This window comes from Betta splendens, chromosome 10 (genome assembly GCF_900634795.4).
Source record: "Betta splendens chromosome 10, fBetSpl5.4, whole genome shotgun sequence".
Taxonomy (NCBI): domain Eukaryota; kingdom Metazoa; phylum Chordata; class Actinopteri; order Anabantiformes; family Osphronemidae; genus Betta; species Betta splendens.
The window spans coordinates 12,117,685-12,143,358 of record NC_040890.2 but is presented as its reverse complement, the minus strand read 5'-3'; the positions used below and the strand labels follow the sequence as shown (position 1 = coordinate 12,143,358).

General features: G+C 51.4%; 6 protein-coding genes across 8 annotated transcripts; 2 read left to right on the top strand and 4 right to left on the bottom strand.

Moving 5' to 3' along the window:
* Nucleotides 1-160: 160 nt before the first annotated feature.
* Nucleotides 161-1,827, bottom strand: cryba1l1 (crystallin, beta A1, like 1). The gene is made up of 6 exons (XM_029165390.3): nucleotides 1,753-1,827; nucleotides 1,482-1,564; nucleotides 1,269-1,387; nucleotides 1,036-1,177; nucleotides 816-958; nucleotides 161-740 (listed from the first exon to the last, which is right to left on the bottom strand). Exons 2-6 carry the CDS (start codon nucleotides 1,554-1,556, stop codon nucleotides 593-595), a joined length of 627 nt encoding a protein of 208 aa, XP_029021223.1. The 5' UTR covers nucleotides 1,557-1,564; nucleotides 1,753-1,827; the 3' UTR covers nucleotides 161-592.
* An 840-nt stretch (nucleotides 1,828-2,667) lies between these two features.
* Nucleotides 2,668-4,422, top strand: LOC114864519 (beta-crystallin B1-like). Of its 2 annotated transcripts, none has more exons than XM_029165388.3 (6): nucleotides 2,668-2,731; nucleotides 2,905-3,002; nucleotides 3,077-3,195; nucleotides 3,279-3,411; nucleotides 3,520-3,662; nucleotides 3,741-4,422. In XM_029165388.3, the coding sequence occupies exons 2-6, from the start codon at nucleotides 2,910-2,912 to the stop codon at nucleotides 3,910-3,912; spliced, it is 660 nt and encodes a 219-aa protein (XP_029021221.1). In that variant the 5' UTR covers nucleotides 2,668-2,731; nucleotides 2,905-2,909; the 3' UTR covers nucleotides 3,913-4,422. The 2 variants fall into 2 exon arrangements, with proteins under 2 accessions (XP_029021221.1, XP_040928560.1); XM_041072626.2 differs by having other exon boundaries at nucleotides 2,717-2,731; nucleotides 2,891-3,002.
* Nucleotides 4,423-4,468: 46 nt separating this feature from the next.
* On the bottom strand, nucleotides 4,469-10,562 carry cabp2b (calcium binding protein 2b). 2 transcript variants are annotated; one of them, XM_029165386.3, is made up of 7 exons: nucleotides 10,436-10,562; nucleotides 9,860-10,123; nucleotides 5,670-5,700; nucleotides 5,425-5,559; nucleotides 5,113-5,222; nucleotides 4,881-5,028; nucleotides 4,469-4,799 (listed from the first exon to the last, which is right to left on the bottom strand). In XM_029165386.3, the coding sequence occupies exons 1-7, from the start codon at nucleotides 10,517-10,519 to the stop codon at nucleotides 4,774-4,776; spliced, it is 798 nt and encodes a 265-aa protein (XP_029021219.1). In that variant the 5' UTR covers nucleotides 10,520-10,562; the 3' UTR covers nucleotides 4,469-4,773. The 2 variants fall into 2 exon arrangements, with proteins under 2 accessions (XP_029021219.1, XP_029021220.1); XM_029165387.3 differs by lacking the exons at nucleotides 9,860-10,123; nucleotides 10,436-10,562 and adding an exon at nucleotides 6,634-6,990 and having other exon boundaries at nucleotides 4,489-4,799.
* A 2,026-nt stretch (nucleotides 10,563-12,588) lies between these two features.
* Nucleotides 12,589-17,155, bottom strand: LOC114864514 (zinc-binding protein A33-like). The gene is made up of 6 exons (XM_029165382.3): nucleotides 16,256-17,155; nucleotides 15,758-15,853; nucleotides 15,094-15,324; nucleotides 14,984-15,006; nucleotides 14,553-14,668; nucleotides 12,589-14,347 (listed from the first exon to the last, which is right to left on the bottom strand). The coding sequence occupies exons 1-6, from the start codon at nucleotides 16,781-16,783 to the stop codon at nucleotides 13,788-13,790; spliced, it is 1,554 nt and encodes a 517-aa protein (XP_029021215.1). The 5' UTR covers nucleotides 16,784-17,155; the 3' UTR covers nucleotides 12,589-13,787.
* A 2,867-nt stretch (nucleotides 17,156-20,022) lies between these two features.
* On the top strand, nucleotides 20,023-20,678 carry LOC114864971 (endonuclease domain-containing 1 protein-like). Its single transcript, XM_029165981.3, has one exon. It carries the CDS (start codon nucleotides 20,112-20,114, stop codon nucleotides 20,676-20,678), a length of 567 nt encoding a protein of 188 aa, XP_029021814.2. The 5' UTR covers nucleotides 20,023-20,111.
* A 193-nt stretch (nucleotides 20,679-20,871) lies between these two features.
* si:dkeyp-121d2.7 (zinc finger protein 696) lies at nucleotides 20,872-25,432 on the bottom strand. Its single transcript, XM_029165375.3, has 5 exons — nucleotides 25,232-25,432; nucleotides 24,439-24,771; nucleotides 23,071-23,396; nucleotides 22,440-22,551; nucleotides 20,872-22,320 (listed from the first exon to the last, which is right to left on the bottom strand). Exons 2-5 carry the CDS (start codon nucleotides 24,740-24,742, stop codon nucleotides 21,293-21,295), a joined length of 1,770 nt encoding a protein of 589 aa, XP_029021208.1. The 5' UTR covers nucleotides 24,743-24,771; nucleotides 25,232-25,432; the 3' UTR covers nucleotides 20,872-21,292.
* Between the last annotated feature and the right edge of the window lie 242 nt (nucleotides 25,433-25,674).

Below are 25,674 nucleotides of genomic sequence, written 5' to 3'. Positions count from 1 at the left end.
CATTTTCCCCTAAACGGTGCCTGTGTTCACATGTTTAAGATAAATCCCTGGCGCTGGTTCTGTGCAGGCGCCCTTCGGGCCTCTGGTGCTGTGTGTCGTGCTACAAAGACGCAGGCGCGTCCTCCACGGCTGAAGAGAAATCACCCTCACACACAGAACACAAGGTGAAAACAGGTTTATTAGTTATGAGCCCGGTACACACGACAACAAAGCACCTCTGAGTCGCACCGCGGCGCCGGCCTCGTCGCCGTGGCGCCGGGCGTCCCAGCATCCTGAGCGGCGACCGTGTGTCTGTGTGAGCGTGTACGGACCTCAACCAAGTAAAAAGACACTATGACAGCGTCGCTTATGTCGGCGGGTGTGTGTGGAGCATGTGTTTCCCTGTGCTTTTAACAGTGCGATATTGTCTCTTATCGCACTTTGGCAGCGACTGTAAATCAGTGGTGGTGACTCGCGCTCGAGGGGGGGGGTGTAGCTCGAGTCAAGAGGAAGAAGAAGGACTAGAGGGAGAGAGAAGGGGGGAGGAGAGGGGAGGGGGTCAGAGTTAGCTGCTGTCCGTGGGCCGCGGCCTCAGTCTCAGCCCGTCCTCCTCTCAGTGCTGGATGCGCCTGATGGACTGGATCTGGGGGGTCTGACAGTGGGAGCCCCAGTTCCTCCAGTGCTGGTAGTCTCCGCTGTGCCTCTCGCACTCCATGATGTACTGCTGGCCCCTGTAGCCGGGGTACTGGTAGCACACGAAGCTGCGAAATAAACACATTTATAGAGGAGCGTGTCCAAGCTTGAGGAACATGAAAGCGTCCACGCAGATGACTCACGCGCCACACTGCACGTGCATGGAGCCGACTTCAGGCATCATCCAGCCCATGGCCTGCAGAGACGGGTAGTCGTCGCAGATCTCCACGCTGCGGCCCATGAAGTTCTCCTTCTCGAAGATGATCATGCGGCTGCTCTGGTGGGACTGCAGGGGCGAAACGTTAGTCATGTATCGCACTGGCTCGTTGCCAGGGCAACTGCGCGCCGACGCGGGGCACTCACGGCGCAGTAGATGGGGCGCAGAGACATGAGGCGCTCCACGTGGTAGGAGATGGAGCCGCTGTACGCGTCCCAGTGGGGGTACTCGCCTCTCTCCAGGATGAACTGCTGGCCCTGGAAGTCGTGGTGCTCGAAGCCCACCCAGCTGCGCAAAGACAGACAGACAGACACGCGGCGGTCAGAACCCGCAGCGGCCGGCGGCGCCCGCAACGAAAGGTGCAGTCAGCCCCACTCACGCTCCGCTCTCCACCCGGATGGAGCGGATGTTGTCCAGGCCGCACTCCTGGATGTTGCAGCACTCGGAGGTGAACTCCAGGCACTTGCCCTGGAAATGCTCCTGCTCGAACACGGTGACCTGAGGAGCCAGAGAGGGGGGAGAGGGGGAGGGGGGGGGGCGTTAACGCGCACGGAGCACGGCATCCACGCATCCAGCCCAGCGCGTGCGTTACCTTGAAGAACGGGGCCATGCCCATTCCTGAGTTGACCAGCGGCTGCATCATTGGGTACCTGGTAGTTCTGTACATCTTTGCTCCTAAGGCACAGAGAGGAGGAGGTGACGCAATCAAGAGGTTTTCATAATAATAATAATAATCTGTTTGGAATACGTTTCTAGATTAGCGCGCTTTATTTTGGTAAAACTGCAGAATGAAATAAATCCAGTGAACTGTGAAATGTAAAGTCAGACAGTGGTTGTGGTCGTCGCCCGAGTTGCAGCCTTACCTAGATCGGCACTTTAACGGGAGAGCTCGGAGTGGTACGTGCCTACCGCCTGCCTCGCGTAGAGCTCTGGGAGAACCTGGCGCTTCAGTTTTATACCGGTGCGCGGGGTGCGCGCCTGCCGCTGCGCGTCCACGGCCGCGCCTCGGACCCCTTGGGCCGCAGGCGCAGCCGAGGCGCGCCCCCGGTGCCCACGCGCGGCTCTCCGGCCGCTGTTGTCGCGCTGCGCCGGACCAGCTCAGCAGTTCCCATAGAGCCGCCGGGGGGGTTCGGAACAAAGGCGCTCCGGTATGTTCGGACCCCGGTCAGCAGTCCAGCGCGTGCCCAGACACAAAGGGCCAGGATCGGGCTGGAGAATGTGGGGATTAACTGCGGAGAAGGAGACAGCTGCGTGCGTCTGGATGATGTATAGGAATGGTGAAGGGTTAGTAAACGTTTATATTATGGGATTGCATTAGCTGCAGGTGCAGTAGCTCCACCTGTATGAACAGGGGCTGTACTGTACAGCCTGAAGCCTTGTCCTGAGGGCGCAGTTTCCCCTGTGCATAATGATAATTACTATTACTACATGATAAAGCACTGTGGTCGAATGCTTTAATGTTTTCTCATTTCTGATTCAGATAGATGACGCTCATAAATCAGATTCCTGATTTATGTTTGACCATGAAATATTCATATTCCATTAAAGCAGGCCTCACTTACAACAAGTAGACAACTACTACAAAGTAGTCCTAACTTCAGCGGGAGGCTGGTCTGCAGTCAGCCCCCGGCGTCCCTCCCCTGTCTCCGCCCATCCCCTCTCGCCGTCCCACTCTGATGATGCGGCCCTTCTTTTGTCTCCCGCCTCTGACCTCAGCAGGTTCGTTTCTGTGGCCGTAATCCCTCTCCTGTGGGCGCCAGCGTATAAAAGCCGGGGGCGCAGTCCGAGCCGCACGCACTCTGAGTGAGGCCCGGCACAGGAATCGCACACACAGACAGACAGGTGAGGTGGACACGCACGCACACACACACACACACACACACACGCACGCACACACACACACACACACACACACACACACACACGCACACACACACACACGCACACACACACACACACACACACACACACACACACAGACACACGCACCTCCTCTCACAGTGTTTCTCTCCCAGAAATCATGTCCAGCGGAGATAAGTCCAAGACTTCTTCCCAGACTGACGGCAAGGCTGCTCAGGGCAAGAAGTCCGAGATGGGAATGATGTCCTACAAGGTGTGGCCTCACACGCAGCAACCGCGCCGCCCACTCCCACCCGCCCACTCACCTGTGGCCTGTGTCCCCTCTAGATGTACGTGTTCGACCAGGAGAACTTCCAGGGCCGCATGATCGAGATCAGCAACGAGTGCATGAACGTGTGCGAGATGGGCATGGACCGCGTGCGCTCGCTGCGCGTCGAGTGCGGACCGTGAGTGTTTCGCTCGGGCGTCGGACGGGGGGGGGGGGGGGCGGCCCCGGAGGCGGGTTCTGACGGCGCGCTGTCGTCCGCAGCTTCGTGGGCTTCGAGCAGATGAACTTCTGCGGCGAGATGTACATCCTGGAGAAGGGCGAGTACCCGCGCTGGGACTCCTGGAGCAACTGCCAGAAGAACGACTACCTGCTGTCCTTCAGGCCGGTCCGAATGGTGAGAACCCCGGCGCCGCCCGCCCCTCGCCTCCGCTCCGCTGCCCCCCCCCCCCCCCCCCCCCCCCCCCCCCCCCCCTCCCCCCTCTAAACTCGCCTTCCCTTCCAGGACCCTGAGAAGCACAAGATCTGCCTGTACGAGGTGGGAGAGTTCAAGGGCCGCAAGATGGAGATCGTGGACGACGACGTCCCCAGCCTCTTCTCCTACGGCTTCACCGACAGAGTGGGCAGCATCATCGTCAGCTGCGGAACGTGAGTGGCCCCTCCCGCACGCACAACGCACAAGATCCGGCCTAAGCTGACCCCCCCCCCCCCCCCTCCTCCTCACAGTTGGGTGGGCTACCAGTTCCCCGGGTACCGCGGCAGCCAGTACCTGCTGGAGAAGGGCGACTTCAGGCACTTCAACGAGTACGGCGCCCGCCACCCCCAGTTCCAGTCCGTGAGGCGCATCCGCGACATGCAGTGGCACCAACAGGGCTGCTACACCATGGCCAGCAAGTGAGGCTCGGGGAGGGAGAGGAAGAGGAGGAGCGGAGGCGAGGGGGGGGGGAGGAGGAAGAGGGAACGGGGGAGAGACGCCTCCGAGCGCCCGTGATCCAGACTGAGGGTTCGAGTCCGCCCCGACCGCCCGCCCTCCGCCTCCGCTCTACTCTTTCTCCCCTACGGGCTGAGCTTTGCCCCCCACTCCCCCTCCCTCTCCCCCCTTTTCTCACCTTTTTTAGTCCCTCCCCTCCACAGTCCTCTGAGACTCCAAAGGGGGAACACGACGATGCCTTTTGCTGTTGTACACACTCGATTCTGGGCTCAGGGTGCGATGCACCGTGGACGCAGGGGGTCTCCCCGGCCCCCTGCCGCTCCAAGCCCGCTCGCCCCCGTGCATCACACGGCTTCTCTGCTGTACAGAATCCTGGCCAAGTTTTCAATAAAAAGGAAAATATTCATTTCAAAGATTGTTTTTTTTTAATTTTTCGTGGCTTATTAGTGAACTTGAATAAAAAGTTCAAATGATGAACATGTTGATTTCATTCATGCCGTGACAACAAATTCACCCATTCACCCGCATTTTTCAGATTTCTTTAATCAAAAATAATTGTACAGTTTGACAACTTTACACTCAAAGAACACTGATATATAAAAATACATGTAAACACAAATTCATAAATATTGTTTATGATATGTCTCACAGCTGATGGTTGAATTCTAAGTAGAGATGTTGGTCGTAAAAGGATTTATTCTCGCTTTCTTAAATGTCTTAAATATAAAAAAATACTTTCATGTTCAGGCTCGTCTGAGCTCAGGAAGAACGTCCAGGAATGAATCACGTCCATAAGGTGACGTCATCTCACGTGAGCGGCTGCGCCCGTCAGCGGGACATCATTCGCACAAACTCTGAAAAGCAAAGGGAGGATTAGACAGGAGCGGAACCTGAACGCATCACGGGGCCATGAGGTCAGAGGGCGCCGCTCCCACCCTCGAAGTCCACCAGGCCGTCCCCGTTCAGGTCCACGTCCTTCAGGATCTCGTTGATCTCTCTGTTGGTCACCTGCTCCCCCATCAGCTTCTTCATGGCCTCGCGCAGCTCCGTCAGACTGATCTGACCGTCACCGTTCGAGTCAAACTGGACAAAGATGCCAAATAGAAGAGAAACATTTGTCATTTCTCGTGTTTTTCCTCCGTTTCTTGTAACAACGCGCGTCCTGACCTCCTTGAACGCGTCTCGCAGCTCTTTGACTCCGATCATGTCTGCTGTCTCTGCCAGCATCTTGGGCCCCATCAGCTCCACAAAGTCCTCAAAGTCCACTTTTCCTCCACCTGCAGGTCACACAGAGCCATGAAGGGCACCAAGCGGGAGGTCACGCTTCAGTTAATGCCACAAGACGGATCAAAATAGAAAAGGCTACTGTGAATTAAATGAATTAACATTATTCATTTTTCCACGTTCCACCATGGCTCTGTTCATGTCATCGTATTATCTTTCACTGCGTAACCGGGTTCTGTCGGTGGTTCCACTCACAGATCTGCTGGCTCAGTTCTATCAGCTCCATCTCCGTGGGCATGTATCCCATGGTCCTCATGCATTCCCCCAGGTCTCTATGGCTGATGTAGCCTTTCTTATTCTTGTCAAACTCCACAAAGGCCTCACGGAGCTCTGGTGAAAACACACACACACACACACACACACGGACGCACACACGTTAACATTTGTATTTGTTAGCCATTTGCAGGAACATTATGATGAAGCTGCTTTAGGTGTCTCACCATCGAGCTCCTCTGGTCTCAGCTCTCTGTCCTGTTGCAGAAAGAAGCGTCACACATTAGTGCTCACACACATAATCCAGACACACAACAATCAGATTTAACACAACATCACTACAGCAACACCAAGAGAACACAACATGTGGGGACGCGAGTGAATGAAATATACTGTAAACACAACCAGGGAGTGATCGGAGCTGATGGGAAACACTGTTGCACATGTTTTGATTAAGGATAAAGAAGGAGATGATGATGAGAAGCGATGGTGATTCAGTGCTGCAATGAATGAACAGACCAGGACACACCCCAGTGATATGAATACATGAACACAGCACAAACCCAGTCAATAATTTTCCATGGAAGCGACCGATCGACCTCTCTGGAGGAGATTAGATCATGAGCAGGAGGCGTGGTGGTGGTGATAGAGGAGGGGGGGGGGTCGGTTCAGGGGGGAAACCAGTTCACACGGGTGGAAAAAGTTGCAGCGGGGGCTCGCGTGACCACGCGCCGTGCACACTTGGCTCGCGTCTTACATACGAGAGTCTGGGAAAAGCCCTGTTTGAGGAAGACGCAGGCCGGACCCGCAATGTGCAGCACGCTGCAGTTCTTCACCAGCGCACCGAACGGGTCCGCGAACGCCTCCTCCTCGCCGTCCTCCTCCTCCTCCTCCTCTTCCTCCCCCGGCGGGCGGCCCTCTGCTGCCCCCTTTGGGCCAGACCGAGGCATTAACCCCCCTACTGTACCCCGGCACCGCTGCCCGCACGTCTACAACACAATCATGTCTTTCAAGGAACAGGGGATTCCAGTCACGCAAACAGCTGTAAGCCTGCGTTGCATAAGCTGCTTATTATTATCCACTCAGACCAGATATTATCTTTACTGTAACAATCCAAGAGTCGCTCTACGCGTCCGCCCATGTGTCGTTCTTCCCAAAAAGGATGCCACCTAAGAGATGAGCCAGTCTTACCTGCTTCATCTTCTCCTCCACAGAGGGGTTGGTGCAGTTGCCCATCACCCTCTCGTCTCCCTGCAGCCTCACCCGTCTCCCCTCCTCCCCCCTGTCCTTGTTTGTCCGGCTTCCTCTCGCTCACCGCTCACACGCCCGGCTCACATTGGAGCGCCGGCCGTCCCAAACTGACGCCACGGGGAGGAGAACCCGCTCTAATGGAGCCCGGGATGACTCCACCCATCTGTGCACGACCCGAAGTCCAGCAGGGAAACCAAACAAACCACCCTGGACCAGAACCAACTCAACCAGACGCACTTCTGGGTTTTCTTTGCAGCAGCATCACTGTCTCTAATCCCATCCTCTTCTCTCTCTCTCTCTCTCTCTCTCTCTGTCTCACATGTTCAGCATCAGCCTTCAAATGACTTCATCTACAGTATGAGGAGTTTTAGAGGGAGAATTAAGAGGACATAAACAGAGGGGGATTAAACCTCACCACTTCAGATTAAAGAGGGCGCTCAGGACATGAAACGAGGAAGAGAGACGGAAAAGCAGCAACAAGAAAAAGGAGAACTTGACTTCAACGTCATGTTACTAGGAAAAAGTAAAAGAGCCATTAAACTGAAAATGGATGTGGAAGTGACTTGGGTAAAGTCATGACGCGATCAAGAAGAAGGTTCTAAACTGCAGAAGTTGCAATTACATGTTTTTTTTCGCTGATCTTTACTTTCATCCTGAACAGTTTCATCAGACACATGTTGTTCATCTCTGTGTTTTTCATGATTTAATTTGAGGTATTTCACCATTTACATTTTTCCAACCTCTAATGACAAAAGGAAACTATGCAGTTGTGAGACGACAGTGAACGCACCAACAGATGCAGAGCATTAGTCACGTGTATCAGCGCTGCCTCAAGTCGCAGTGCAGCCTTTACCATCCCACACTCCAAGGCGGCCGGAGCCCTCTAATGTCCGAGGCTTATCGCTGCCGGGAGCGTGAAGCGACGACGCTAAGATCACAAGTGGTTTCACCATGAGTGCAGCGCTAAGTGGTCAGCTGAGCTCCATCAAAGCATCTGTCAACAAATCTCTGCTGAGGCAGATTTGGCTCTCTGCTTACTACAGGACATCCATATGGGGAGCACAGCTGTGTGTGTTTGTCTGTGTGTGTGTGTGTGTGTGTGTGTGTGTCTGTGTGTGTGTGTGTGTGTGTGTGTGTGTGTGTGTGTGTGTGTGCATGCGTGTGCGTGTGTGTGTGTGTGTGTGTGTGTGTGTGTGTGTGTGTGTGTGTGTGTGTGTGTGTGTGTGTGTGTGCATGCGTGTGCGTGCGTGCGTGCGTGTGTGTGTGTGTGTGTGTGCGTGTGTGTGTGTGTGTGTGCGTGTGTGTGCGCGTGTGTATGTCTGCTGTTTGCTGCCGGTCACATTGACTGCAGTTAAACAATGAGCTCCCATGTTGCGCCACTCTGTTTTCGTTGCTATTTATTAGAAATTGCACATTTCCAAATTCCCACATCATTTGCTGACGATTAAAAGCCTGAAACAGCGTCAGGTAGAGGACGATGGAGGTAAGTTACAGCTATGTTAAACTATGTTCTCAGGTTTTGTTGCTTACTCCTTTAGAGCAGCCGCCACTAGAGGCCACTTCACATCTGGATTTACCCGACAGCTGCTGCAGTGAGAACCCTCACACTAGTGTTTAAAGCAGGATGTGGAGGCAGAAAGAAAACCTTTATGTAAAATCACTAATGAAACAAAGTAACCTTCAGTTTATATAATTTAGTGTTAGACAAACCAAGTCGTTTGCACACATGCGCCTTGAAACCTCTATAAATAATTACTGAAACCATAATACTGTTGCTATAAGCAGCTGAGGTTTCTACATCTGAATTTTAAATGTCATATATCTCCAACGGTTTAAATTACAGGTCAGGACTGAGGCTCAGACCCATGTAACACTATTCATCTATGATGATTCTCTGACAACGCGAGTCTCAACATTTGCCTCAACATGTTTGTCTCTCCCATTGACGATCGCGTCTTGGACCAATCTGACACCAGCCACTGCATGAATAACCCACAACACAACAAACGCCATTAAGCTGATTGTTTCACCAGGTTGATACTTCTGCACTGATGGATTTAATTAATCGTGCAAATGAGATGCTGCCGCGCGCGCACACACACACACACACACACACACACACAGGGTTTCTGTTTTGAGCAGCACGTATCATGTGCTGATCTGGAGTCAGATACGGGTCAAGAAGAAGACTATGGAAAACTGGAGACTGAATACATCAAAGGAAGTTGGAAAGAAGAAGAGCATTAAACCCCAAATCATCTCTCTGTCCAAACATCGTCGTAGGAAACGATGAGGGAGGCGGCGACCTGTTGCCAGTGCAGCTATGATGTAATACTGAGTGAAATATGGCTTTAAGGGGATGATGAGTTAATGCCAGTGTGTGGGGGATGAGTGTATGTGGAAATAGCACATGTTCAGTCTGTGATCTGCCTCTTACACACAAGTTCCATGCTATAATGCGTCTGTTGCCAAAGTGCGGTTCAGGAACCTTGGAGGGGCCGTCAGTGCAGCATCATCAGCCCTCCTCTCTTAACTTGGACCACTTCATCACCACCGACATCACTCCCCGTTCTCATTACATTGATTTATTGCTCCCAACCTCAGTCTCACTCATCCCTGTGAATGTGAGTGACTCACAGGAGCTTCCGCGTAATCTCATTGTATTTTACTGCCGTACGCAGACTCCCGTCGCTGCGTCACATGACGTCTGATCCTTGGGGTGTCAGATGCTGCTGTGTCGTGTGTCACCGTGTGAGCGATGGGCTGTGATGTGATACTGAGCCGGTTCAATGACTGCCGCCATCAGACTGTATCTGTTACACTAAAGGAAGGGATCGTTAAAGCCTCATAGACGCGACATCTCCCACTGTTCCCCGGTGGATTTGATGCTGAGAGGGTGAAATGGTTGATGTTTGTGTTGCTGGACGCCCTCCTGCCGTGCGAGGGGTTTAGGGGTGTGGGAGCGACGGCTATTTACAGAAACTGGAGCGTAGCCAGGCTTTAAATTTAAATTGGAGGCTTTGGGTTTCAATCTAACTTTAGTGGACATTCAATCAGCCGGAGAACCTGATGCAGCAGCACACGCACACACACACACACACACACACACACACACACACACACACACACACACACACACACACACACACACACACACTGGCGCTACCTGTCCGAACACCGAGTCCACGATGGGCATGAGGTCCACGGGCTCCTCCTCCTCCTCCTGCTCCCTGTCTCTCCTGTGCGGCCCCTCCATCATCTCCTGCAGCCTCTCCTCCAGCGACTCCCCGTCCTCCTCCTCCTCCGTCGTCGCCTGGTGAAGCGGAGCGGCTCTGTGTTGGAAAGGAGCGGCGGCGTCGGCGGCCGCTGCCCCCGGCTCGTTGGACCGCTTCTTCTGCTTCTTCACCTTCTTCTTGATGGCCGCTTGCACCTGAGCGGTGGGCGGAGGAGCCACGCGTGTTTAGGTGTCATGCACCCCCATCATAGGTCAACTTCTCAGCAATTTGCAAAAACATTATAACTGATCGATTCACAGCAGATGAAGTTTCCTAAACACTGTGACTTTGCATTAGATACAATTTCCACTAGTTCTGTTCATCTTTAAAGTTAGGTTTGGAGGAATCACTAGAATAAATTCATCCAAATTATGCTTGCATGGGCCGCATTCATGCACAGAGAGAAGTTTGTAAAGTACACACACACACACACACACACACACACACACACACACACACACACACACCTGCTTTGCGCTCCTCTCCGGTGGTGCGCTCATGGCTCCGGCACCGCCCGCTACGACGGTCGGCTCTCGAATGATCATGAACATCTCTGTTCCACGGGCTCCACACACACTCTCTCTCTCTCTCTCTCTTTCTCGCTCGCCCTCCCCCTCCCTCACCCTCTCTTAATCTCGCTCCCTTGTTCTCCTCTCTTCCACAGTCTTTTGTAGGTTTTTTTGTAATATTTATTTGACGTTTAAAATTTCTCCAGAATCCGATCTGGGGCGTTTATTAGATTTGCCTGGTTTTCCTAAAAATAAAAAATAAAAAAACGACAGAAGAAATCGCTCTGCTCGCGCATTGGAGGTCCCCCGTTTGTCCCACGTGAATAAGCGAAATGAACGAAGGGCTTCCAGGAAAAATAATGTGGCAGCCTCTCTCCTGTTTCTGGCCTCCCCCTCTCTGACCCACTACTTCCTCCAGGTGAGCGCCTCAGCGTCGCGTCGCGTCGCGGCTCTGTCCATATCTGTGTCCGTGTGTCCGGGCGGGGAGCGTTTTATCATCGGCCGCTGTCTTGTCGCTGGGATTAGGTTCCTGCACCTCTGCCCTGCTCGCTATCTCTCGGTCTTTAGGTGACACTCTACACCTCCTCAACTTTACCTCCCCTGCGTTATCTACCAGTAAGACATCCCCCCCCCCCTCCACCTTTCCTCCATCACAGGTAAACACTCCTCATGTTGCCTCTGTGCTTTCGGCTTCTGCCGCATTTTGGCTACGTGCGCTTCATGCAATGGGATTTCGTCCCTTATGTTTTCCTGCCATGTTTTATTCCACCCGCCTCTCATTCTTCTCGCCATCATTCCTCTGTGACACTAATCCACGCTCTCCACGCGTCTTCCCCCCCCCCCCCCCGTCTCTTTCAGGCGATCTGCCCTCAATCCGCTGCAGCTCGCTCTGTCACACTCGGAGCCTTTTGTTGTAACGCAAATTGGATTTTTTTTTTCCAGGAGGTGCCCAGGTCAGCTATTAATTTAGCGACCGGGGGATCCAGATGCAGTGCCACCGTTGTTGTAATCTCCTATAAGCGTGGCTCAACATACACATCCCAGTGACTCTGTTTAGGCCTGAACTTCATCATTGAACTGAACAGCTGAGCAACTAATTCCCTTAAAGCCTCACTTTCTCTAAATAAAACATCCCATAACGGCGTTGCCCCCCCCTCTCTCTCTCTCTCTCCCCGGATGCTGGCAGGTGTTCTGCAGCCCTGACCCGATCAAGCGTCTCACTTTCCCCCCTCTTTTGCCCTTAACCGCCGCCCCAGAAATTGCGCTGCACGAGCGCCTCTCCGGTTAACCCGCATTAAACTTCAGTCTCTCAAGCTGAAACCCTGACCGCGTATATTCTCCGCACCTGGGGATAATGTATAGCCCCGCTTCTCTTCAGTTTCTAATGAGGTTTCCATTATTCACATCAACCCACGTTGTTCGGCCCCTCTCCTCATCGATTATTGATGGAGGAGAGAGGCAAATTCTTGATTGGCTCCATTACAGAGATGCTAACTTACACGCAGCGAGGATTAAAAATAGGCGGCGTATTTTTGGGAGCGCGTCAATTATGCGCGACGCGAAACGGATGACGGGTGGACGAGCAAGATGAATGCGTGCAGTGGAGGAGCTGACGGATGACGCTGCAGAACTTTTAGGAAGCGGGAGGAGGAGAAGTTTGCACTTCCGGAGAACTTTCCTCCCAGAGTTCTCTTTCACCCTGACACCGATCAAAGACGGAGATGGATGACGGAGGGCGTGGCCGCACAGGTGGAGGCTTGAGTTACCAGCCGGCGGTGAGGTCTAATTACACATCAAGACTGAGAGAGACGGGGCTGGACATGAACATCTGGTTTTATGTCCTGAACCAGATGTTCATGTTCAATATGAAGTGGTTCCGCCTGAAGTGGAAAACAGGCCTGGTGTGTTTGATTCGGACTAATCCTCATTACTTATTTGCCCGTAATAGTAGTCACAGATGACCGAACTGCTCGACTGGCACAACGGGGCTCATTAACCTTGTTTAACTGGGCAGTGAAACAGAAACACGATCGCTGACACCGAAGTCAAACACAGAGAAACAACAGCTAATCACTTAATTATCTCAGGGAACAGGAATTAACAGCCCAGAGTTCATTTTTTGCCTTTATTTGACATCATTAGTAACGAGGCAAATGAGAAACAGTGGGAGAGAAAAGGGAGCGTGACCTCAGCGGGTCTGGACCCAACACGTCTGTGTGCTGGAACCAGAACATTCTCGTCCTCTGATCTCACACAGGTCTAACATATGTCTCTGTGCTTCATGACTTTTGCCATTGTTTCAAATGTCTCTTCCCATTTTCCCTCCTCTCGTTGCGGCTGCTTGTCGTGCAAACACCAGCCACCAGAGGGTCCGGCCTCCTCCAGTCATCTGACTCCAAAGCTTTATTTATTGCATGTTATCACAGCAAAGCCTCTTCCATTATATTGCATATGTGCTCATTTCATTTTGCAATCACTTACTCATCCTGTTGTCTCTTTCATGTTAACACATTTTGTGGGAGAGTTTGCTCTTTTGAATCAACTGAATTGAGGGTTTAGTGATGTTTGACCTTATCTACCTCTAAATTAAATGAACTGACTGGTAAACAAGGAGCCCTGTCTAAAAGCTCTTACTGGATTTTCTTTACTGGAAGTTGGCTCCATATGTTTCATGAAAAGTTAAATCACTTCATAACGAGCCAAGGACAACGTGATGGGGTCAGGCTTCGTTTTGAGCGCCCTCTAGTGGAAACGTATAAAATTAAAGCCAAGTATGTCAATATTAAGTTCAATGTAAAACACATAGAAACGACAGAAACTGTCATTTCTATTTCAGAGCAGTGCTGTAGTGTTGAATAAATACGATGGTGAGAAGTCATCCATAAAACTGTAAACTGTAGTAAAAATACACAACTGCTTCAGCAGATATAGAAACTGTAACGTTTGTTCTCCAACATAATTTTTGTACCACTTATGTTGTTTACAGTAGCAAAATGCTCTGTGTGTGTGAGTTTGTGCGTACTGAGAAAAGGGTATTTTCCTTCCAAAAAAGGGTATTTTCCTCGTGTGTGTCGATGTAAGTACAAGGTATGTGTGTGTGTGTGTTCACATCTATAGGTTATATAAATATAGGTCATTTTAAGTTTTCTTAAAAGCACTTGTTATAAGGAAATATTTAATTTCTGGTTAATTTTATGGAACTTTGCTATTTGGCATTGTTACCAGATTACTTCTGCGTAGACACAATGCAGACGACTGCATGTAAACGAGTCCATTGAAGGCCGCTGATGCCGAACGCAAACACTTGTCCCTAGGGCGGCGTTACTATGGTGAGCGGCTCCCAGTTGTGTCCATTAATAATGGGCCAGGGATTGAAGTACGGGAAAACCGGCTCTTTGAACTTGGCATCGTAGAAGGTGAAGAGGTGGCTCATGTCTCCTGCGTCGTAGAACCCCACCTCCCCGCGGTCGTAGTCCAGGTAGATCCCCACCCTCCTGGGAGGTCTGGTGGGGTGTAACAAGCTCTCCTCCGTGTCTGTGCAGGCTTCGTAATCGCTGGTGCCGTCGCCATTGTCCCTCAGCACCAGGGTCCAGAAGCCGTCGTCCGGGCAGAGGCTGATCTCCTCCTTCCTGTCCACCGAGGCTCTGGCCACGCCCAGGCCCCACGCCGTCTTGCAGCCCACCTCCACCTCCCAGTAGTGTCTGCCCGAGGAGAAGGCCTCCGAGCCCAGCACGATGTTGTAGCGCGTGAAGCGCTCCGGGTTGTTGGGCAGGTCGGCCTGGATCTTGCCCACGTGGACGCTGGTGCGGCAGGGGGACACCCACAGGCAGGGGTAGGCGGTGTCTGCATCCAGGGTGACTGCTGCCACGGCTGTGGGGCGGTCACACAGATTGAACGCGCTTAAATGCAGTTCGGCACTGTTTGTTCTCGAGCAGGTTAAAACCAGACTAAACATTGTCCTGTGAGGACACGTTCTTCAGCGCGGAAGCTCCAGCTATTGAGCAAAACTTCAAATTATGAAGATCGGAGCAAGTGATAAGCATGTTGACAGGTGTGTGTGTGTGTGTGTGTGTACCTGGCTGGAGAACTGAGCTCATTTTCCTCCAGGTTTTGTATTGCAGAGGCCCCTCAAACTCCCCGAACTGCAGCGGCTCGCTCACCTCGGGGGAGCAGTCAAACAGGCCGTTGACCCTGAGGGACAAACAGGAGAAATCAAAGCCTGCTCATAGATCCTGAAACCGAGAAAGCTCTCGGTCCCGGCCTTATTTTCAGCCAGCCCAGAGTGACCAGCTGAGCATCGCCACACGTTACAACATAACTCAACCGCAATCACGCTCAGCATCCTGTTTAACCAGCCTCACAGTTGATTACAAAACACACACACGCGCTCCTTTTAACTGTTGGTTCGCGTGAACTGGGACCGGAGTGGAGATAAGACAGAAAAGAATGAGCCGGTGATAAATCACAGGCGCTGGAGGATGTTGCCATGGAGACAGCGACGCTCACCTTCCAATGAAATCTTTAATTCCCTGGAAAAGAGCAGACACGCTCGTTATTGCCAAACGCCTGCGTGTGAAACGGCTACAGGCTCGGCCTGCGCTCCGCTCCGCGCTCACCCTCAGCTGCTCCGGGCTTTCCTCCGCGAGCCGGAGCTGCAGCTGCTCGGCCGCGCCCTCCAGCCGGCTGAGCCGCTCCGCGGCCCGGGTCAGCGCCTCCTCCAGCCGCGCGAGCCGCCGCTCCTTCTGCGTGCGCAGCCGCTCCTGCAGGCGCTGCTCCTCCTCCAGCAGGAAGTCCCGCAGGCGGCCGAACTCCGCGGACACGCGCGCCTCCAGGTCCCCGGCCCGCTCCTGGAGGACGGGGGAAGCGGAACCGAGGTTGGTTCTGGAGCTCAAACCGACGCCGAAATCTGATTAGCGAGCAGAGCCCCGATTCACGCGCTTCCTCTCAACCTCGCTGACCCACATCCTGCCTCGCTGACGGAGCAACAGAGAAGCGAAAGCCTGTGAATTTGCACATAAACTAGGTCAAACTGGCAGAGGGGGGGGGGGGGGGTCAACCTGCAGGCGCCCGCTGGTACCTGAGGCGAGGATCTGGGTCAGACCCACTCCCCTCCGTCGCGTTTGCGCGGACCGGAGACGAACCCGCTCACCCGGCTCCGGGTAAACACTCTGTTTGAGAGGTGATGAGTGAGCGAATGACTGGTTGCATTCTAATGTCACGCAGGCACGCGGCGCTTTCCTCGTGGGGATGTTTACTGTCAAACACCTGCTCCACCGGTACCTTGATGAAGAGGATCTCCTCGTTGGTCCGCCTCTGGAACAGCGTGGCCTCCTCCGTCTGGAGCCGGACCTTCTCCAGAGCCGCGCACAGCTTGTCCTTGAGAAACGACACAGGAGCGCGTGAAAGCGCGTGCACGCTAAACGAGGTTTTCAGCTCAGCAGCTTGACAGATCGGCGCCTCCGTCACATGACGAACAGATGGGAGCGAAACGGGAATTCAGCGAGTCTGCAGACGAGCGGGCGGCGGCGGGAGCTCGCAGAGGCCTGCCGAATTCCTGTAAAAGTGAAAAAAAGTGCCCAAAGGCTCCGCGGCAGGCGGGGAGGGAGCGTTCACAAATAACTGCCATGTGTGTCAGCATCTGGGAACTTGTTGTTCCTCCAATTAAACCTTAATAAAGCTGGTTGTTTTGAGAACGTCTGCGAAACTTGAGATTAATTCGCTCCCACGAATATAAATAACCAGAAGTCGCTCGTGCGCGTGAGCTGTCCGCGTCCGTACCTTGTAGTTTTCGAACGCCTCCGCGATCGGGACGACGCTGTGGCCCTTGTGCTCGCGCGACATGCCGCACACCAGGCACACGGCCAGCTGGTCGTCCTCGCAGTACAGCTTCAGCTTCTCCTCGTGCTCCCCGCACATGTCCAGCCCGCGGCGCAGCCACGCGCCGACCGACTCGGCCACGCTGCCCGCGCCGGACCCCGCGTCCCGCTGCTCGGCGTCCTCCAGCGCGCGCTCCAGCTCGCAGCCCGCGAAGCCCGCGAAGCCCGCGGTCGCGTCGGCGGCGCGAGCTCGGCGCACGCTGTCCACGACGTTGCACAGCAGCGAGTTGGGCCGCAGCTTGCGCGCGCACGACTTTCTGCACTTGGGGCAGTTGGACAGCTCGTCCGCCTTGGCCTCCCAGCACTGGATGATGCACAGCTGGCAGAAGTGGTGGCCGCACTCGAGGATCACCGGGTCGCGGAACAGCTCCAGACACACCGGGCAGGTGAGCTCCGACTGGAGCTCCTCGAGCGCGTTGGCCTCCGCCATCACGGAAGAGAGAAGCGAGTCCGACGGCAACAGGCGGCGGCGGCTGCAGCTACAGCTACAGCGGAGGCGCTTCCGTTCACTGCGAGCGAGGGGGGGAGTGGTCTGAGGCAGAACGGCGGCTTTCACGGAAGAGACGGAGGCTGTGGAGTCACGATGAGCCACGAGACGAAGTGAAAGAATGACGGAGCAGACAGGACTAGTCCAGGAATTAGAGTCAAAGCTCGTAGTGAGCGTACATTAATGAAATGAGTTTCTGGAAAAGTTACCTAAAGATTTTAGAGGAACTTTTAATGATACGACAATAACATGAAGTCCTATTTACTTTATCAGTCGGTTCGTTCTAGTCTCAAGGGTTTTACAGCAGAGCCTTTGTTCCCTGTGATGGAGGTGTGAGCAGGTCTGTTTACTGAAGCCTGTCTGGACTTAGTCACTGGGGGGTTCTAATAGCAGCTCCAGCAGAAAGTCAAACTTTAATGACTGATCTAACAAAACAACACGTGTTTGCGTTCACATTGAGATGAATTCATTGTAGCTCTATTAAAGAGAGGATAGGACTGACCTTGATGACCTGCTGATAGACAGCATAGACTGATAACGAGCAAACACTGTACGGTTAAGCTGCTTCCTGTGAACCCACTGATTCAGTGACGTCACAGGCAGCGGATTTTTTTACTTTAGCATTTTATTACAAAGCTCTTTCAACGGGTACATGAGCAGGAGGTCAATAGAAGAATGAACACATTCAGGTAGTCAGAGTTAATGACACAACACAAAACAGACCAAGGGGAAGTTACTAAGTTAGAGTCAGCTGTTTACACTGTGGCAATACATGATTATTCACAGATTTTCATTCGTCATAGACTCGTAAACGTACATAGATCGTTGAGTTACTCATAGTTTCGCTGACTTGAAGCTGATTGGTTTCTGTGCCCATGCAGTCCTCAGACAGACGTGTGTCATTCATCATAGTGTTCACTAGATGGCCACGACGTACAGCCCAGACCTGTCAAGATCATTTCACGGTTTATACACTGTGCTTTTTTCATTTCTGATTAACAGACAGACAGTAACGTTAATGTGGGGATGCTGCTCATAATGTTTGAATTTGTTTGATATTGCTATGAAGTTTTACACTTAAGGTGTCCTGAAGATCCTTCACATGAAGCATGAAAACAAATACTATTGTTTACAGATATTGGCTGAATCAAATCAGTCACATGTTACTAGAAGTGAAAGAGGGAACCTCACTGACAACACACAGCAGTCAAACACTGAATGAACCATTAGAAACTTTTTGTTGCACCCTGGAGATTTTTCTCAGATGAAGTCTGTCAGCAAGGACTTGCAAGGACACAAATAAATATTAAGACACCAGCAGCCATTCACAGTCACTGTAGCTCTGACTTTAAGCCTAAACTTTACAGTACATCCAGATTTCCTGTGATGTGACCAAAATAACAGAAAGGTCGAATTTCATAGGTTTCATTTTTATTTTGCACTCATTTGCATGCATGAACATCACACTTAGACTTAAAATATAATTACAACTCAGTATAAAGAGATAAAAAAGATGTGATCTTTCACCCTATTTTTTAGTCGCAATTTTCTTGTGCCAGTTTCAAAAATGAAACCTCCCAGTTTACCCATCCACCGGAACGTAATCGAGAGCCAAGTGGTGCTTCAGGACTATACAACTTCATGAGCCGTCTTAATCCCAGCATGCATCAGAAGACCAAAGGAGACAGAGAAGCCACCCTCACCCTGACTGATGTAGAATGAAAAAATTCAAAGCCTTCTGCAGCTGGTTTATGTATGTAAACACAGGGTCCGTGCCTTATGCATCTGGAGCACGCTGGCTCAATAACACGGTGTCTGTCCATTGTGGCTGGTCATTTTATTTAGAACGAAAGTTCAAATTCAATAAACAGGATGTCCCACAAACCCATGACTGCATCTGCATGTGTGTCTAATATAAATGTGTGAAGGGGTTGTAGATGTGAGACTTCACACCAGCCGCTTCTGTTCCTGTTAAATATGATGGTAAATGAAGGGGCATTTTGATCAACGTGTGACCTGCTATCAGTGTGAAACTTTGTTCTTGGACAGAGAAATGTACTTAAAAAAATTAGAAAAACATTTTAAATCATGAACTAAAATAAGCATTTGATCCCCCATCAGTCAGCAATATTTCTGCATCCCAGGAGTCTTCTGGGAATATTAGATGCATGAAAGCGGGCTACAAGACCATTGTCAAGCAGCTTGATGAGAAGGTGACAGCAGTTGTTAAGATTATTTACAAATGGAAGAATCACAAAATAATATCTATGAATTTCCCTCGGTCTACGTCTGCTACATGCAACATTTCACCTCGTTGGAGTTTCAATGATTATAAGAAGGAATCAGCCCAGAGGATCTTGTCTATGAATTATACATTATACATATGACTGCTTCTGTCGTGTGTGAGGGTTGTAAATGTGAGACATCACACTATCAGTTCCCGTTACATGGTAGATAAAGCGGTGTTTTGGACACTTTGTAACCTGTGGTCAGTGACATTTTGGTCTCTGTGTGATGCAGAGCTTTCAAAAGTCCACAATGAACAAAATGTACATCTATAACGACATTATTTTTTTTATAGCTTTAGTGTCACCCATACATAGTTGACGCCCCTGCAAAGGTGACAAAGACATTTGACACTCAATGTGAAGAGTCACTTGTCACTCATCAGAGGACTAGAGCAGTTTTCTTTCTCTGGTATCGGCACCATTAACTGCAGGATGTCACAGATGATGATGCTGCCATTCTCAGCAGGAGCTCTGCTTCTTCTTCTACCTTTGCTCGGTGACCTGGCGCTTGGAGAGATCAGCAATGACTTTCACCAGTGCCTTCAGTTCTTCTATGAAGGCACTCCACCAACCGGTATTGCAGCGTCTCAGTATCAGCCGATATGCCAACGCTACGAGAACCAGTACAGGTTTGCTACCATGTATGATCGTGGTCGTCGGGCACCAGTGTACTCTGCGTACATACTCAAAAAGAGTAATGACTCAAAGGAGCGTAACGAGTGGAAATTTGAGCCACAGGTAAGTGGTTGTTTCAATTCATTTAAAATAAAACAGTCAACTTTTCCTGAAATTTTGCACATCACACAATTTTTTAAAAGAAATTCATGTTTATGTTTTCTTCCAACATTTTTATGTTAGATTTCTTCATGCTGTCTAAAAGTGTATCAAATATTACATTTACATCTCATTATACGTTAATCTCCGTAATTAGGAAATATCTTCTTTGTGTCCATAAGCTGGTGTCTGAAAATAAAAGTGCAGAGATGGAAGACTTCCCACAGACCCCTGATGACGATCTGAAAGAAAGCCAGGCAGTACTTGACGACTACAGATCCTCTTCCTCCAACCCTGAATACACCAAGGGCCATCTCACCCCTGTTTGTCACCAAGAAACACTGCACGACCGTGAGGCCACCTACACCCTGACAAACATAGTCCCACAAAGGGCAGCTTCTAATAATGGCCCCTGGAGTGCCCTAGAGAAAAAGATGTTAAACAAAATCAAACCACACTGCACAGGGGAAATGTATGTGATCACTGGAGCCATCCCCTATCAGAATGAACGTCTGCTGAAGGAGAGAGTGTCTATTCCTGAGTACATGTGGTCGGCCTACTGCTGCCCTGAATACACATCTACTCCTTACCTCACATATGCTGCAGTAGGAAGAAACGACCCTGATAGTGGGAATGACATAGTGGAAAGAGGGAGGAACTCCAAGGGTTATGATGTGAAGGAGATGACTGTGCAGGACTTAGAGAATATCCTGGAAAGAAGGCTGAATATGCAAATCATGCTTTTCAGGAATAAGTGCATTCCTACTGGAGAGTAGGAAAGCAGAAGTTATTAGACTACCTGCAGTATATCTAATCGAAAAACAAGCAGGCTTTGTGTGAGTACAATAGTACCCATGTGCTTAAGGGGTCATCATTAAGTAATTTTGTCTTACAATACTTCAAAATTAAGCTTTGCACTTAATGTAATCTTGTTGAATCAATGTCAATAAAGTTGAAATGTATAAAAAACTGATGAAAGAAAACATTTATTTCTTAACAAGACACAAACATATAAAACACCAAGATGTCAGTTATATCAGCAGAGAAAAGCCATGACATCAGCCCAACATGTTTAAATTCACCGATAAAAGATAAAAAGGTCATTTTGCACTTTGTCCATCATAAATAAGTACCAGCTTTGTCAAACAAGTAAAAACACCTAATAACATGGCTCATATGCCTGGATTGGGATCCTACTTCTCCTCCTACGGAGAAAGCTCATGTACAACTGATTATTTGCCCTCTTTATATCATTGTATATCTGCATGTGAATGGCACTTCTCATCATGTCAGAGTCAAAGGAAGGCAGCTCTACGTCACTGAGAACAACATGAGAATCTACCGATCCCACTCAAAAGGCTAAATTCTACCACATTCAGCGAAAGCCGCCCTAAAAGCACTGGTGGTTTTTCAGCTGCTCCACGTCGTTGAAGCCTCGCCCGCAGCTGGAGCACTGCAGCGTTGCCTTCTCGCTGTTGTGTATGAGCTGGTGCCTCTTCAGGTACTCCACGCGGCTGAAGCGTTTCCCACACGCCTCGCACCCGTAGGGCCGCTCGCCCGTGTGGATGCGCTGGTGCCGCTCCAGGTTGCCGAGGCGGCTGAAGCTGCGGCCGCACTGCGGGCACCGGTGCGGCCGCTCGCCCGTGTGCACCAGGTGGTGTCGCTCCAGCGAGCGCGAGTGCGTGAAGCGCTTCCCGCAGATCTCGCAGCAGTGCGGCCTCTCGGCGGCGCACGCGCACTCGTGGTTCTTGAGGGCCCAGGCGTGGCTGAACGTGTTGCCACAGTGGGCGCAGGGGAAGAGACTGTCCTCCGCCCCGCTGCCCGGCGCGTGAGCTCCCCCTAGTGGACAGGGGTGCTCCTCCAGCTCGGCCTCGGAGGTGAAGCCTCCTCCGCACTGTGGGCAGAAGTGGAGCAGGTCCCCGCTGGCCTCCTCCTCGCCTCCACTTTCGCCCACACTTCCTTGGGCCGACAGGTGCGGCGGATACTCTGACTCTTTCTGCTCCACCGCGTCCTCTCCGTTGGACGAGTCGCTCTCTCTCAGCTTCTTCGGCCAGCCGACCCTCGACTCCGCTCCCGGCCCCGTGCCGTCCTTCGCCCTGCTGTGCCCCACCTGGTCCTCCCTGTGCAGGGTGGGCGGCTGGGGCTCCAGTTCTCCATCCTGCTCCATTCCATCGAGGCCGATGTATTTGGGGACCAATGTGACCTCGCCGTCTCGCACCCCCTCCAGGGTAGAACTGGCCGGTTGGGAGGACGAAACAGCAGCCTGCTCACGGCCTCGCTCCGCCCTCAGAGCGGACTCCAGACCCCTCAGCTCATCCATGGTCATGCCCCCTTGTGATGGCTCTGTGGAACACACCTCCCAGTCCTCCTCCTTCTTCTCTCCAGGATAAAGGGTTGGAGGATGATCTGATGGGTCGCCTGAGGCAGAGGGAGAAGAGGGAGAGAGTTGCTGTGAGAAGCCATTTCTTGGAAACTATTGGTCTCTAAACATTACACTAACTTCCCCTCCCACAGTCAGTGTGTCATGGACGCATTACCTTCACTTTGGGCCCTGGAGCCAGCGTGGAGGTTCTGGTTGGGCGAGTCCATCTTCAAAGCCTCCTTGATTAGCCGAAGAGAGGTGGGCTGATAGCTCTCTATTGTACAAAACTTCAATAAGGACAGAGTCACAAATCAAACAGCTGAAATCAGGTGGAAATTGGAAACTAGAATTTCATGCAAAGGTTGTCAGAGCACAAGGAAATAAAGCCATATGAGTTTATACAGCATCAAGCACCTTGAAAAAAACCTTCCGACTATTAACGCGTGCTGTATGCTTTGAATATTCAAATACAAGAGAGAAAAGCCAAATAGATCTGTGCCGTGCCACTGGGGCATGTGGAGAAAAACCAAACAGCCTTTCACCTCTGTCAGTAGCATTTCTACAGAAAAGCTTGTTGCACTTGAGACGTGGAGAGCTCTGCACAGTGGGCTACTCTGGAAGCTGAATATCAAGTCAATAGCCTTCTTTTTATTCACTGTGTCTCAGTATTTGATTTGATGGCTTAAAAACATAAACTAAACCCTATCTTTTTCTTCTTTTTTAGTTTTAGCTGCCGAGCACTGCAGAGGTACTGTGGAACATTCTCCTCCTACTCCTCCTCCTCCGAGAACGCGTCTCTCCCTCACCTCCTCTTTGATGTTGGCCGTCTCCTCCCCCTCACCACTGTTGCTGCCCTCCCCTTCCTCGTCCTCCGCCATCCCTTCTTCTTCCTCTTCATCTCTGGGGAAATGGATGTGGTATGTCTCCCTGGCCTCCTTCCCCCCTCTTCCTCCTCCTCCTGCTGCTGCCATCCCCATGGCCCCTCCACTTCCTCCTCCTCCTCCTCCTCCTCCAACAACAGCGCTGCCACTGCCGCTGCCACCACCGCCTCCTCCTTCCTCCCACACACCACTTCCTCCAGGCCAGCCTCTGCCATAGGCTGCTGCTGCAGGGCCCTTCTTTGACTTGTCTCCTGTGGAGAAGAGAGGAAGATGAAGTACAGGTGGAAGGGAAAAGTGAGGGGGCAAAGGGGAGGTAGGACACAGGAAGGAGAGAGAATAATATACGAAAGGAAGAGATAGATATGGGAGGGGATAATTGTCAGGCAGGGAGAGATAGATGTAGTAGAGAGAAAAATGGTGAGGGAGAAGAAAAAGAAGTAAAAGTGAAGATTGGGAGGTAAGGAGGGAGCAAAGGGAGGGAGGAAAGAGGCGTAAGCATGATGAACGAGTGACAAGGGAACCAGAGAAGGACAAACATGAAGCAGTTCAAGAAGGAGAGGAAAACATGTGACAGAGAGCAAAGAAGAAAGACAGTCAGAGAAGAGAGGAAGAAGTGGAGTTGATGGTAGCCCGAAGGAGGAGGAGGAGGCGGGGGAGGATGAAGAGGTGAAAAGGGGAGAGAGAACGAGAGACAGGGAGGAGAAGTGGAGTGGAGTGTGTAATTATGGTGGTGGAGGGGAGCGGGAGCTTAGTGGTGTGGAGCAGGTGGGGGAGGGAAGAGGAGAGTGTGTGTGCAACGTGATGAAGGAGAGCAAAACAGGAGGAGGTGGGGGAAGGGAGAGAGGAAAGGAGGAGAGGGCGTAAAGGAGAGGAGCGGGAAGGGGAGGCGGTACGAGTTGAAGAGAGACAGATAGGAGTGAAGGAGGTGGGGGAGGGAGAGGAGCAAGACAGGAAGGGAGGGGGGGAGAGTGTGTGCAAAAGCACAGAGGAGTGGGAGGGACAGAATGCAGCAGGGAGAGGGAGAGGAGGGGGGAGGTGAAGGACAGAGGGAGCGATCATGAAGAGGAGGCGGAGGAGGAAGGGAGGGAGGGAGAGATCAGCTTGTGCCAGATGGTTTCCAACAAAACAAGTGCGTCTTCACATAAGCCCTGACTACAGGAAGGGAAAAAACGGACACCCGAAGTGAAATACACAGGACGGTGGTGCTCCGTGGTTGTAATAGCAGCTCTGGGCACGACGCAAACTACACGCGTTTCAAGTTGCCAGAGAGCAAAAGACGGGAGAAATACATACGGGCCACCTCAACTTTGCGCTTCTGCCGCCCTCCGGCTCCGTCGTCCGACGCCGCCAGCCCGGCGTTGCGGCGGCTGGCGGCCCATCCCATCCCGTACTTGCGCTCGGTCCTCAGCTTGTTCTCGGTGAGCCGCAGCCGCAGTTTCAGGGCATCGTTCTCCTTCCTGTTGAGCGACAGCTCCACCAGGTAGTCGTTGACCGTCTCCTGGAACAGTTTGGTGATCTCACACACCGAGGCTCGGATCAGACTGTCCATGACAGCCGTCAGATGCGTCTCAAACGTGGTCACCGATTCCTGCATCATCTCCGCCACAGGTTTGGACGCGGGCGGACCTGATGATGGGACAACAACACTTTGTTATGATCTTGGTGTTATTTACATCTAGTATCAATATATGGGATCACACAAAAAACAGTCTAGCCGATTTAGCATCTAGATACGCTAGATCTTCCCATTCTCCGTGTGTACTCACCCGTGACAGATTATACTAGCAACTTTATTTTCCGATTAAACCAGTAGATAAGTTACAACATCTCGACAGCGACGACTGATAGGGCTCAGTAAACCACCATGTAACATAATGTTTATTAACTCTCAGTTCTCATTTTAATGAAATAAAAAAAGATCGGTAATATCCAGTTTAATTAATACCAAATTCACAAACGGAGCCATGTCACTTTGTTAGTAAACTTGCGTAACTGATCGACGTTTGAGTAGAAGGAAGCAGGATCCTCTCTAACGCTGGAAAGTGACCGTGCTAGCAGACTGGCTAATGTAGCTTTGTATACGCACCGTTTGCTAGATGAACCCAAAAGATGGAGTTATCCGTCAAACGACGACAGACTGTATAGCTTTAGCGATTACGGATGGACTCGATCGTTGTTGCAGAGCGCAGAGACACGGCGACAAAAGCAAAGCGCCATCCAACTTCTGCCCTCTCTCTCCACCACTGTTTTCCTCCTCGCCTCCTTCAGCACTGCTTAAAGATGCTTCACAGCACTGCGCATGCCTGGTACCGTAATTACCCAAGAGCGGCCGCACCCTGGAATCAACAAACACCAAGATTTCAGACTTTATCTATACTACTTGACCAATTATTGTTTGTAGTCATTATTTTCTTAAACAAATAATAAACCACTTGCATAAAAACTTATATTCCACCTGGTTGCTATTGTATTATGCGCGTATCCACTGGTGTCTTCCAAGGCGAATGGGGGCGCTGCGATGATTCTGTC